The sequence below is a fragment of the Acipenser ruthenus genome, chromosome 12 (assembly GCF_902713425.1).
Source record: "Acipenser ruthenus chromosome 12, fAciRut3.2 maternal haplotype, whole genome shotgun sequence".
NCBI lineage: Eukaryota > Metazoa > Chordata > Actinopteri > Acipenseriformes > Acipenseridae > Acipenser > Acipenser ruthenus.
Genome location: NC_081200.1, coordinates 40,925,037 through 40,939,374, shown reverse-complemented (window position 1 = coordinate 40,939,374; position 14,338 = coordinate 40,925,037). Strand labels below are relative to the sequence as shown.

Below are 14,338 nucleotides of genomic sequence, written 5' to 3'. Positions count from 1 at the left end.
ACACACACACGCACACTAACACTGACGGCACACACGCACGCACACACACACACACAAACAGTAACAGGGCACACACACACACACACACACACACTAACAGGGCACGCACGCACACACACACACTAACACCAACAGGGCACGCACACACGCACGCACACACACACACACACTAACACTAACGGCACACACACACACACAAATAGTAACAGGGCACACACACACACACACACACACACACTAACACTAACAGGGCATGCACGCACGCACACACACACACACACACTAACAGGGCACGCACGCACGCACACACACACACACACTAACACTAACGGCACACACGCACACACACACACACAAACAGTAACAGGGCACACACACACACACACACACTAACACTAACAGGGCACGCACGCACGCACTCACGCACACACACACACTAACACTAACAGGGCACGCACGCACGCACACACACACAAACAGTAACAGGGCACACACACACACACACACACACTAACACTAACAGGGCATGCACGCACGCACACACACACACACACACTAACAGGGCACGCACGCACGCACACACACACACACACACACTAACACTAACAGGGCACGCACACACACACTTACACCAACAGGGGATTTGTAGATGCACATTTTCTGAATCCAAACAGGGTCCTCATGGGACCAGCTGCCTTTGCGGAACTACCCATTATCCATTTAATTCATTGCAGGATCCTCCTATTAGGGGTTTAAGGTTTCCATTTACAAAATGACGGATACAGCCCTTACATTATCAATATGGTTAAGTGATATTTTATCTTCTCTTAATTGAAAGAGCTTGCAGTGCAGTTTGTAATGGAAGATGGGAATTTCTATTTTTTTTATTGATTTATTCTCCTTCTCCCTCCCCTCGTGATGTACAGTTCAGCATTAATGGCTTTGTCCACTATAAATCTGCACAGCATTGCGATGATGCCATCCTAAAGTTGGTCCCCAGTCCACACTCCCTGCAGTGGAATATGCATAGAACAGCTGTACTGTATGTTCTGCTATGACATGCACACATGTGACCTATTATTATTATTATTATTATTATTATTATTATTATTATTTATTTCTTAGCAGACGCCCTTATCCAGGGCGACTTACAATCGTAAGCAAAAACATTTCAAGCGTTACAATACAAGTAATACAATAAGAGCAAGAAATACAATAACTTTTGTTCAAGCAAAGTACAAGTTTGACAAACCACAATTCAATAATACAGCAGGTAATAGTGATAGTTACATCAGGATATGATTAAATAGTGATAGTTACATCAGGATGTGATTAAATACAAAGTACTACAGGTTAAAAACTTGGCAGATTACAGTATTCTGAAGTACAGGATTAAATGCAGTAAAATAGGGGGCTGATAAGAGCAAAATAAAGCACATTTACATGAAGGGTGATAGTGTCCCAGTTATTGCTGTGAGTATTTCAACACATTGTGAACTAGTCATGGCAAACAGTCATTTGTAGGAAACTTTTGTACATGTTGCTGAAGTAATGTGCAGTGTCAGAAGTTCTAACCTTACACAGTACTTTTCTAGTCTGTAAAACTCTCGCCTCATTCCAGCATCACAATGGGGCTGCAGACGGTTCCTTCTGCATTCTGAGGTCAAAAATAGCTGTGTGTCACATTCCTGTTGTAATAATAAAAATAAAAAAAATCTATGAATTCCAATATTTGTTAATTTGCTATCTGAAGTTTGATACCACAATATCGTTTGCATTTTGCTCCAATTCGGCCGCTTCCTCCATCAAAGTAATTTGTAGAATCCACAAGCTGTAAAATGCTGATCGGCCAACACAGGACCTTCTCCGAAGCACTTGATAAATAAGTGTAAGACTAGATCGCAAACTGTACTTGCATATAAAACCAGTCTCATTGTAGGACAAAGCAAGCTAGAGCTGCCATTCATGTCCATCCTATTAATTCAGTGACGTTATTCACTGTGGTGCTGATGGCAAGGTGGGAGTAACAGACCTTCACATAATGAATCACATTGATCTAATGGACACGCCTGGGGATTCAAGGTGTCTTTGGACACAGCCTTGCATGTTGTTGTTTATCATGTCCTTCCTGGGGCTGAAGAAAAAAAATCGTATGGCACTGAGGAGTTTTGTATCTTCTGAGCATGCTGCCACTTTTATCAATAGCTAGTAGGGCTCCATGGGCAGCCATGCTGATTTTCAGTGCAAGGCATTTAAATTGTTCTGGACTGAAGTCTGCCAGGAAGGTGGTTTTTATATGTACGAACTCACTAGTTCTAAATCCAAGCTCCAGCGCTGCATACAACAGGGAAGTTCATCTTTCATTGTCCATTGTACTGTGGTGGGGTCACTCCAGCTCAAGCAGACTCAATTATAGGAAGGCGTTTCCTCAGTTTCTGGATGATCTGTAAAGCTCATGGGCTGGATGGGAGGGTTCCAGGTAGGTGCTGTGTGCATGCCGAAGGGTTCAGGGGCTGCTGGGCAAACCTGACCCCTACATTCGACAGCCACTTCTTATAGTTTACCTTGGTTTTTTAATGTGCTTTGCAATGCTTACCTATGCTTTTACTGTTGGAAACTTTTATAAAGGGAACTTAAAAGTTACACAACCCTACAGACAAAGAAATAGATCATGTTGGATGCATCAATCAGAACTACTTTGGATAGATATTCTCTCAGTACAGTATTCCTCAAATCTGGAGAGGCAAACGTTATTCTTTACAGAAGCTGCTTTCAAATGAACATGCTACATACTGCTGACCATAGACTTTCATAAGGGCCAGTGAACAAGAAGGAGCACATCGACTGACTAATTGTTTGGAGTTTAGCTGCACAAATGCAAGCTGCTGGCTGTCAGTTTGAAAGGACCAGTCGATCTCTTTACAGAGTAGAAAGCTGCTGTAGCAGGGCAACAGTTAGCCAATCAATATCAGAACTGTGATTCACTGCTATACAGGACAATTCATTCCATGAAGTATGTGTGAGGTAATCCTTAACAGTCCTGTATATAGGAAACAGCATTTTTAATTAATTGGAATAATTAAGTAAATGTTCTAGTTCAGCCTCTTTAATTTAATTAGGTGGTATTGTTTTTTTTCTCTCATTTTTGAATGTTTTTGTTTCTTTTTTATTTTTTATTGAGTATTGTAAACTTGCTGCCTTTTGCACCAAAATAAGAATTGTACAGCTGAGCTAATGGGGCAGTTCTACAAGGATTATAAAAATAGACTTAAAATAACATTCTTTAAGAGAAAAGGCAGGGCTGGAAATAGAACTGCCATTGCATAGCAGTTTAATCCATTCCTGGTTTTACAGTGAGTTTAATAAGACGCACCTGAGCCTGTTACCTGTACACTGTGGCTAATCAAGCTCGTAGTAAAACCTGGGACAGGCTGTCTGACAGTTCTTCCTCTGGCAATAGTGACATACCATTGCAGTGACTCTGTCCTTGAGGGGCTGAACTGTGAAAGCTTTGTTTTGTGTGACCCTATTTTTACTTACTGAGTCCCGGGACAGAAAGGATCACCGTTTCAGTACAGTTACTGCTGTAGTTTTCGTCCTTTACTGTTCTATGCAGAGCTGCTTTTTAAATAGCATTGCAAGCACTTCACAGAACTGGGCATGTCAGTTGTAATTATATTGAGAACACCAATGCAAGGGCTACCTGTTCATGGTTCAAATGATCACAGATCTTTGTTCTGCAGAATGTGGAGCACTTCATCATCGTTGGGAAACTCATGGACGGCTGCAGTGCCATTTAAAGTCAATTACAGAGTTCCTAGTGCTGTTTGCTGGAGTCGTCTGTCAATGATGAGCACAGTTAATACCTGTCAGTCAGTTTTAATTACAGTACAGCATTGGTTTTGTGTTGCTCTGCAGAAAGGATATTATCTCTCTTGCTCAAAGACTGCATTTGAGTGGGATGTCTTCCCTTAACGTTAACGTTTTTTATTGTTGCCTATATTTAGTTTTTAGAAACTGTTTGCATTGTTCACGCTGCAGCATACTGTGTAACATTCAAGGGGGTACAGACTAACTATAACTAACTTGTGCAGCCTTTTGGTACTGTGGTAATCCTCAATGAACCAATACTATTTCACAGCTTTCTATTCAATCTAGCTTAAAAGCCAAATATCCCTTTCCCACGTTTTCACTGCTTATTAATAACCTGTCGATCATCCTGGATTAAGAGCTTGTTTGAATGTTTGCAGAAAGCTAAGATGAGTTTAGTACCTTTGTTCCTTTTGAAAGTGGGTGAGGCTGTTTGTTTTATTACCTCTCCCGAACACGCACACGCACACACACACGTACATGCACGCACATGCACACGCACCCACACACACATTCATTTCTCTTGCAGATATACTGTACTGTCTTTTCACACTCGCTCCCTTCAGTGTAATAAGTAGATTCATTTTGGGTTAATCTTGTCACCTGTCGGATGATTTCTATTTCATTTCATGCAATAATTCATTTTAAGCCCATCCTAAAATATTGGAGAAGAGTCTTTTTATTTATTTATTTATTTATTTATTTATTTATTTATTTATATATATATATATATATATATATATATATTTTTTTTTTTTTATAGTAATACTGATTACTAAACAAAAAAAAATCTCCTAAAACGCTGAAATACATACATGTTATAAAGTCTATGGTATTATTATTATTTGTTTATTTAGCAGATGCCTTTATCCAAGGCGCAGAGTCACTTACAATTATGTCTCACCCGAAAGAAGGAGCACAAGGAGGTGAAGTGACTTGCTCAGGGTCACACAGTGAGTCAGTGGCTGAGGTGGGATTTGAACCGGGGACCTCCTGGTTACAAGCTTTTTTCTTTAACCAAATTATACTACCCAAATGCCATACTGAAGAGGGTGCTTACATCATCACAGTCTTGCTCCCTGGAATGGGACGAGTAGATTCATTTTGGGGTTTTCTTGTCTTTTCCTATATAATTATAGTCTTGTAGTATCAGTGATGGCATGCTGCTAGTGGATGGTCTTCTAAGATCAGTTGTGTCCCAAAGCGTCTGGAAGAGCAGATTGTGTGACGAGTGTCAGCAAACACACCCACTCACAAGCTGTGTTCAGCTACAGAACAACACAGGCAGTCCATGGGTTCAGTCCTGGCTGCTTCTTGAGTATTAAAGATCAATGCATTTTTTTTCCGCATCACAGTGACTCCTTGCTAGAGGTAAAACTATATGAAACTAAGCCAAGTAGTGGAGCGTTTGGGCGAGTGCCTTCTTCAGTGTACTGGTAGCTTCTGGTTGTACTTCTTGTTCACTGACATGGTCAAAGAGCTGGCCTTCGGAGTGACCTGCACCCTGGTGTAGAATGAGGTTCTGTTTCAGTGGCCTGCACGGTGACGTTACACTGCATTTACTTTAGTAATCTCAGGGTAATGAACTGCACCGTATTTACGAGGGATCTCGCCACTTGGGAAGCGTTTGAGTTAAATATTTACATGGCAGTTCTTGAAGTGTAAGGACCTGCGTTGAGTGCTGCAGTACAGTAATCTGTCGTTGGTTTATTATTTAAGTAATGCACGCTCTGGTAGGTTTTCAGGCAGCACAGCTCTTTCCCTGTGTGTGTGTGTTTCTCCCACGGAGAATGGGTTAACATCCCTTACACGTCTGTTAAGCACATTCAGTTTTAAGTGACTGTGACACATTGCTTGTTTCTGGAGTTGTTATGAGAAAATAATAGTTGCCTTTGGCTAAGCAATGGAGCAAACAAATACAGTTCTGCTCCCAATCTGTCTCGTGTGACGGTCTGGTATTCATTTCAAGCAGTAATTTGAAACAGTTGTTTTTGCTAAAAGGTTTGTATTCACCACACTTGCACACTCTGATGTTGTCTGTAGTGTTAGTATACATTATACATAGTGCAGTGTAAACCATTTGATGCTGTTTGATGAATTGAGTGCTGTACAGTAAGTGTTATTTTATTTACATCTCCTCATCCCTCGGTAGTCCTACAGTATTGTTGTGGTGTAGTAGGAAAGATGGCTGTTAATCTTGTGTTAAAGTTAAGTGCTCTGGCTGAGGGGAGCCATCAACTGTTTACAGTACTGTACTATATACTGCAGCAAGCACAGCATTAATCAATAACTGGTGTATGCATGAAAGTCAAATGCAAAACTACGGATATGCATGATGTAACAAGCAGAGACCTCTGTCTCTAAGCAAACAGGTTTCTTTTGCATAAAAAAAAACCCCAGCCAGGCCTGAACTTTCTCACTCTAAACTCACTGACCCCTCTTAGAACGCATGACTTCAGAGCATGCATTGTTGTCCAGTAACCACAGTTAAACAGTGTTTGTGTTTAGCAGGGTCTGGAAATGCTGTCCTGCTGAAATCATGATTAAAACAGGACACGCATCTCTTAAAGTGGTCCATTTCTGTTCTCATTCTGCAACGTTAGACATTTAAAGTAATAAAATTGCTGTTAATTTCACGACTGGAGTAAACGCTCTGAAAGTGTGTCTCATAGGTCACATTACTGTTGGCGTTGACAAGATTTACACTTGCTAGAAATAACCACTTTCTATACAGTGTTCAGTACAGCGTATCTTAAAACAAATCTAATTACTACACTGCCTTGGGGCACACCATGCTCCACAGGGCTGCTGAAACAGGAACAGCAGAGCGAGAGGCTTGTTAATTGTGTGTGTGTGTGTTTTTTTTTTTTAAATGTTTGTTTTAGTACAGTAACATCCATCCTGCTTACTGTTGTGCTCAGCCTTCAGGAGCAGTCACTGTTCACAAGGCTGGGTGAACAAAGCTCTCCTGCTGCTGGTGGATGTGGCTTGCTGTCTGCCTGTGTTTCCATTCACTCTATGCAAATCCACTGTCCACTCTGCTCGTATGTGGTTGGCTGCCTGGCTGATGTTCCAGCTCCCAGAAGACACAGCCAACTGACTGGATTCGACGCTTAGCTTAGTGTTTTAAAGGCAGGAGAGGAGGGGAGGCAGTATGTGTGAGAGAGAGAGTGACTGGAGTTCTCAAGGGTTGAGACGCTTAGAAACATGAAACCATCAGAAAACAAGCAGCTCTCAGCAGGAGCCGCAGCACCTTGAAGGAAGAATAGCGGCTGGAGGAATCAGCCTTTATCTGAACGCAGGCTAGTGCGACACTCGCAGGATTCAAGCTGCCTGATACACTTACACTCATCTATCCGTCGGGCTTCAGTAAGAGACGGCTGTGCCATCATCCTCGTCCTCCCCTGAAACACTGAAAGTTTCCACGAAGCTCAGGCAGGCAGGCAGGCAGGCAGGCAGGCAGGCAGGCGCGGTGTGGGAGGAATGCTATTATCTCCGGAGCAGCTGCACATCTTGGCACCTTCGGAACGTGCGATCCGGAAGGCTGAAGGGCCAGAACGGAATTTATTTCTAAGCGCCTGGCTTTGCGCTTTGTGGCAGCTTGTAGAAAATAAATTTCATACAGACTTTGTTTTTCTGTTTTTGCTTTGTTTCCACTAATGCAACTGCTGCCTTTCTCATTAGACAAGCGAGTCACTGAATGACGGAGAGCGTCACAGCTAGTCTGTGTTTTTTAAAGCAGATACTCAACGCTATAAAAGAAAGCTGCTACTACTGCCTGCTGCTTTTGGTGTGCTTAGCCCTGCTCCTGATTACTATTGGATCCGGTTTTCCATTGCCATTTTGCCAGTTCAGTATAAGCTTTGGATTCTGGACCTGGATAGCTGCTTCACAGTATCTTCATTTAAGGGAGGACTTTACTGTTGGCTCTAGCTGTTATCACACTGCCTGCTCTCTGCAGTTCCTGGCTGTGAAACGGCTCTTTTGAAATCATACAGGGGCTGGTGTGCAAGGTTACAGTGGGGGGTGAAAAATAGATTATTCTTACATAAATATCTAAAATTGGGGCTTTAATAATTGATATCCTTTTTTTTCCATCACTCGGACTTGGATGAAATGATAGAGCAAAGGGTTATGAATTATGCAATGTCTGGATTATCCTGGAACATAAAGGGAACACATGTATATCCTTGAGAGAGAGAGAGAGGAAAAAAACCCTCATGACTGTCAACACATATAAAGATCCTGCACTTTCTCCCTCCCAGTACAGCCCTGTCCAGTGGCCTTAGAGGAAGTCTGCCTTTAGACTGACTATCTCTGGCTGTCGGTGGGAGCTTGTTATGATGAATACATGACTGGAAGAAATCCGGAGTGGGCTGAGCTCACACTGCACACGTGCATCTGCTGCTGCTGAAACTGGAGACCTGTGGGGGAGAGCCTCTTTTGACACAGAAGGGCGATCAGCAAGAGGAGCTACAAAGTGGAAAAGCTCTTGCACCGAATGTACAGGACAGTTTAGCGCTCTGTGTCTCTCTCTGCATCTCTCAGCCTTGGAGAGACTGCCACACTGCAGAAACAGATGGGACTAGGAGGCAGACGAAAGGAAACGATCAGATGGAGGGATTTCAGAAAATGCCGTAACGCAGAGCGAAACAAAAGAAGCAAGGAAGGAAGACAAAACAGCCCTCCAACGTTACCCTGCAGTGATAACCGTCTGTATTGAAATCTCATCTGAGAAGTGGTTTTATTTGGGAGAGACCTGTCTGGTCTACCTCCTACAGTTATCAGTGTTTACAGTTTGAATAGGTAGACCTGTGGATAGATCTGTGTTTTGTTCTCACATAGTGGCTGACGTGAGTGATACTCTGCCCTGGCAGCCCCTGGCACGTGATTGCAAAGCCACTCTCTTCAGGCTCCTCGGAAGGTGACGGATGTCAGCTTGGCGCGTGCTCGTGTTTCTATCTGCCCCCTCCGTGGCAGCAAGATAACTTCCCAGGGTCTCCCCAAGCAGGAGGGACCCTGATTTGTTTCGCGAGAGAGCGTGCTTTCTGTGCACTCTGCCGCTCTGACTGGTAAACATGGACGACTCGAGCATACTGCGAAGGAGAGGGCTTCAGGTAAGAAGAAACACAAGCTGGGATATTGGTGCTTATTTGAACTTGCTTTTAGTGTTTGCAGTAGCTGAATGGGGGGCTAATCTGTGTGCTAAAGGGCTGACAAATCCCAGCTCAGACCCTTCATTACCGTGAGACCCTGGGGAGGGGAGGGCAGGGCATCAGGTCAGTTCTACTCCCTTTGCCTTTTTGTTTTAATAACACTAGAGTATCTGAAGGCTTCAGTATAGTAAGTGCTGGTAACAAAAGTGTGCTTCCACAGTGTCTAAGCAACCGCTGCACTGTATGAACAAATAACTTGCTGTAGTATAGCTTTCCCACATAGACCTCTTTGAGAGTCTGTGTGGAAGATCACTTCTATCCAGATACAGCATGGCTCATCGGCTCAGATCATTCGTTTGTTGAATGAAACCCGATATGTAAAAGTTAACAGGGAGTACAGAGGGTCAGTTTACTCCAAATTGTCTTTAGTATGTTTTTTCAGATAGTAGAAACGCGTCCAATAAAGTTACCAAGCCAGAAATAAACAGCTCAGACATTGAATTTAGGTGCTTGTAGTGATTTAGTCTAAAATTGTTTATAATTTTTAAAGTTTTAGAATTTTTTTTTTTTTTTTTTTTTCTTTCAAAATAAGAATGCGTTAATGACGTTTTGGAGTAAATAGCTTTAACTATTTATCTGCTTGTGTCTTAAAAGCCTGTACACCAGACAGCATGCAGACCTGACCTCTGCATAATGACTAAACTGAAACGGGACGAGAACAACCTCTTTTCTTATTTGTTTTCACTTTCAGCAGTACATTTGTGAAAACACAACGCGATGAACCCGCACGGTTAACATTTTGCCGTCCCGGTTAGAATTTGCATTTGTAGGACGAGGTGGAAAAGCTGAATCATATTTAACAAAAACAGTATGATGAATTAGTGCCTTTTGTTAGACTGTTGCATTTACATTTTTTTTTAATGGAAAGAATACAGTACAAGGAGACTCTTCAATCTGCTCCTGCACCAAGCAGGTGTCCTTTGATAATGTTGATGGAATCGGAACAGGAAGGGTTTAGGTCAGCCCTGCAGCCCTGTCCAGTCTGTGCGCTGTGTGCAGTATGGGTGGTGGAATGGGGTAGGGGAGGGAGGGCACATTTCTGACTGGGAGCCTTTTGTAAAAGGCTGTGGTTTCCAGGGATATTTGGGGCTCAGCTGCTGGCAATGCTGTCTCGTCATTAAGTGTCATTTAGGACATTCAGTGTTGAGACTGCATTTACAGGAGACAACAACATCTAGAAACGGCTATTGCAACCAGGTGCCGTGCCCAAGGGGGTTTGACTTGCTCTGCAGGGATATGCACCCCTCCTCAATGATGCACTGCCTACAGGGAACTTGTGTTGGGGGTGGAAGTCAGCAGCTACAGCTGTCTGTCTCTACTGTATACCAACCCCTGGGGCCATCGCATTGGAGGCTCTTCCTAGTTAAGCATCTGCTATGAGTCTTGGATACAGAAGCACTCGCCAACCCAGCTTCTACCAACGAGCAGAATTTAACAGAATCGGAGATGCTGTTAGATGGACATCCCATTTGCATTTGCTGCATTCATTTTTTAATTTTTTTTGTCCAGCCCTTATATATTGTGTAGTAATTTTTTTTTTAGGTTATTATTAATTTTTCCCCCCTCCAGGACATTTCCAAAAACCTGATGCTCTCATCACACAAGAGCGCTGTGTAACTAGAAACAGGAGGGTGCAGGCGGTCAGTCCCTGATGGCGTTTTATTTATTCATCTTCATATCCCCTGCAGCAATGTGTTTGAACTGGCTCTCCCATGCAGCAGTGGTCTGTAATAGAGGATGTTCCTGCTCCAGTCATCTGCACTGGTGCTACTGCAGAGTACAGGTTTCGCTAAGGAGCAATTCTAGAGTCAAAGCTTTTGAATAGAGTGGCCATTGACGCACAACCTCATTCAAGCTGGTAATTATTCAAACTGCTCACATCGGAGCTCTCTTTGAATTAGATCAGCCAGTCTGTCAATGAAGAAAAGCTAACAAGATGGCTTGTTATTAAAGCTACATTGTAACTAAAATGACTCTCGTCTGGCAGGCATAGTTCAAACGATTCAGTGATCAGTAAAAAAAAAAAAAAAAAAAAAAAGTTCTGCACTTGTTCAGACCGGGAGAGCTCACAGCAGAGGATCAGACACTCATTTTGTGGTTGCTCCAAATGAAGAGAATCATCTTACAAAATAGCTTTTGAACATATTTGTATAATATCTGCTTCATTCCCTTGCAAAGTTGCATTAATTTAATCTAACCGTGTGCACTGTACAGATCCGCAGTACACCAGAGAATTCAAGTGTTTCTGTGCTAGGATGATGCATGTGTTTGATGTGCCTTGTCCCCACCAGGCTTTCTTATTTACTGAAGTTATTAAAATGTCATGTTATTAGTGTGGTGCATTGAACCCGTTGAACAGTTGCATTGACCCGCTGGGTTAGGAACCTTTTAACACTGTCTGATTGCTTCCAGCTTTTTTTTAGCAGGTGAGGAGCTTTATAGAAAGCCATAGACTGCTGTTATTTTTCAAAGGCTTTGCTGCTTTGCGACATTGTAAAACACAGCGGCAGCCTCCTTGTATTGGAGTGTTTACCCCATGGCCAGCCTGGCGTCATGATAACTCAGTATCTCATTTATATGGGAAAGGTGCTCTAGTTTCCAGACCCCTAAATGGACAGTGAGAATTGTTTGTTCTCACAGTCTTTCATTTGGTATTGAAAATTCCTGTGCGATTTGGATAAACGAACGTCACCAAGGCTCTCATTCACAGCACGGCACACAGTGGTGCTGAATGAGTGACTGATTGGAAATCGGGTTGACCCGAACATAACTAAGCACTTGTCACATCGCTACTGTATAACTCGCCACTACAAACCTTGGCCCCAAGTCTCGCAATCTCAGGGTTATTGCAGAGTGAAAAAGTAGAATTCACGTCATAAAGAAATAATTCCTGCACTTTATCTGTGTGTTTGTCATCTCCTGGAAGCTTTTTATTTTTTTACCATCTGTTTGGTTTGAAGCTGTATCGCTACCTGAAGCAGATCTATCTCTGTCGGCATCTGGACACGCTTGGATAAGCAAAGTATTCATTAACGCATGGCAGGGAACTTGTGTGATCATTTTAGGCCTACGGAAAAACCAAGCATTATTACCAACCTATCACAGTAATGTTTTGCAAGGTAAATTGTGCAGGTCGCAGCTGAAATGATTCATTCATGGCAAATAATCTTTATTAAAAGCCTGTAATGTTGTAGGGTATTAAACAGCTATGTGTAGCAATTAGTAAATATCTTTTAAAATATCCACTGGCTACTGCAAGAAATAAATAAACTTGTCACAAACAGTGCACAAGCTTTGTTTTTAAGCTTGACCATACAGCCAGTACATTTGTTTCAAACAGGGTTACGGTGTCAAATATTTTGATAACTGTTGTGAGAGAATGAAGATGCCCATGCTTTTAGCCAGGTCAGTTGAAATGCACACAGCAGCTGGTTAACTCTGCGGTTTGAGACCAGCCAGGGTTTTAAACATGCAATCCAAAAGCTGGTGCAGGCTCATTCTCACCTCGGGGCAGTGTGTTTGGATCCAAACCTTACAGGTGGACAGTCGTCGCTTCCAGAGTCTCTGAAGGAAAGCTACTGCTGCTCAATCCCAGGTGATTAGGTCAGGTTGATAGAATAGTGTTTACAGCAGCAGAGAGGCCAGCAAAGAGTGGCTTTGCACAGTTAAAGGACAGCTGCACTCATGAGTCTCAAAGGGGCCCGCTATCCACTAACTAAGGGATAATAAAAACCGCACCTGCGACATCTCTGCTCCGGGGATGGTAAGTGCATCGGATTCACTTGCAATAACTGGAATGGGTCTGCTTGTGACTGGCAGCTTATGGTGTTGTTTTCCCTCACACACTGCATGGCAAGTGGCATATCCCTCGAATGACTTTCAAGGCAGTGTTCTTTTCATAAATCATTTGTGCTTGAGTGAGTTTGGACAGGAGATGCGCGAGGGTGGTAGATTGTACCTGAAGGAAGGATGTAGCGTGGAATTGGAAACCACTCCGCAGGGAATGGGACAACCAGGGCGGTCTGAGCGCTGTAAAGCTGGGAGGTGGGAGCTAGGCTCTGAGTTCAGCTCCCGTGTTGCAGAAGTAATGGACTCCTCGTACCTGGGTGCTTGTGTGAGTTTTCTAGTTTATTTGTTTTAAATCTGTTCTATCACGTGCAGTTTGCATAGTGTTACATAATCACATTAAAACATTTCCAGTTGCTCTGAGAGATCGGCCCCCCTAAAGGATATTTTGCTGGTCTGTGTACCGAATGAATAAGCGACCATTAAACTGAAATGAGTAAAAGGATATCACCCATGCGTATGCATTAAAGAACTGCAAAAATCATTCAGAAAATATAAAGTATTTATAAACCATTCCTTATCTATTATGAAAAAAAGATGGTTTTAATCTCTACTGTTAATAACAGACACTTACACAAGAGCTGTTTTGAAAATACATAATGAACCCCTTAGGGGATGTGAATCTTAAAGGGTTCCCTCCTGGGGAGATATTACACTGAAACCTAAAGAAATCCATCTTGTACAAAACAAAGGAAAACATGCTACTTTTTATGGTTTACTTATGCTTTCAACATTGGGTAATAAGCGGTGTGTGAATGGAGTGTTGCAGTGAATGAAGCACAGCCCCTGACATTATGAACACTGAATACTGTGCTTGGCAGCATGAGGGCGTCCATTCAATCCCTCACCTTGGGGAAAAAAAGACAATCCTTTAAGCCGTTAAGCATAATTTCAAGCCTGCGGTCCTTTGTGTTCTCCCCCTGCTCTGTAAAGCCTTGAGCTTTTGTTTAACTGTAATTGACTGCTGAACGCGGCCCCCAGCTCATCCTTGAGTTGTGCTCCATTGTCTGTCTAACTAACCAGTGCAAAGCTGGCTAATGAGCCAAGTGAGGCAAGCTGCATGTTTCAGAGATGATGACTACTGCAGAGTTGCACTGGGCACAGTAAGCCTTTTGAGCTGATGATCAGTACCCACGAGTTAGTGCTGCTGCAGAGGTGTTGATAGTTCAAATGTTGAAACGTTATCCAAGGTCTGGTCTTGTATAACCAATTGGGTGTCCTGTTTTTTAAAATGTGGGTAGAATTGTGAATGTAACTGGAGAAGCATCATCCAGGAAAATTGTGTAGCCACAAATATGCACTATTTAGGATTTCAAACAATGTACACAAAAGCAAAGTAATGACTGGTTTTAATGTTCCCAGTGTTCTGGTCATGCATGTATGTACATGCATGTAGGTTATTATTA

General features: G+C 42.6%; 1 protein-coding gene across 8 annotated transcripts in view; it reads left to right on the top strand.

Annotated features, from left to right (window-relative positions):
• LOC117416601 (microtubule-associated serine/threonine-protein kinase 2-like) overlaps positions 1–14,338 on the top strand; it is a 115,303-nt gene that overhangs the window by 36,754 nt on the left and 64,211 nt on the right. The window contains exon 1 of one of the 8 annotated variants that reach the window (XM_059035154.1): positions 7,443–8,987. The exons of the other annotated variants lie outside the window; for them this stretch is intronic. Coding sequence (XP_058891137.1) covers positions 8,949–8,987 — 39 coding nt within the window. The 5' untranslated portion in view covers positions 7,443–8,948. Of the gene's footprint in view, positions 1–7,442; positions 8,988–14,338 lie in introns of those variants that run through there. 8 annotated transcript variants of the gene reach the window in all.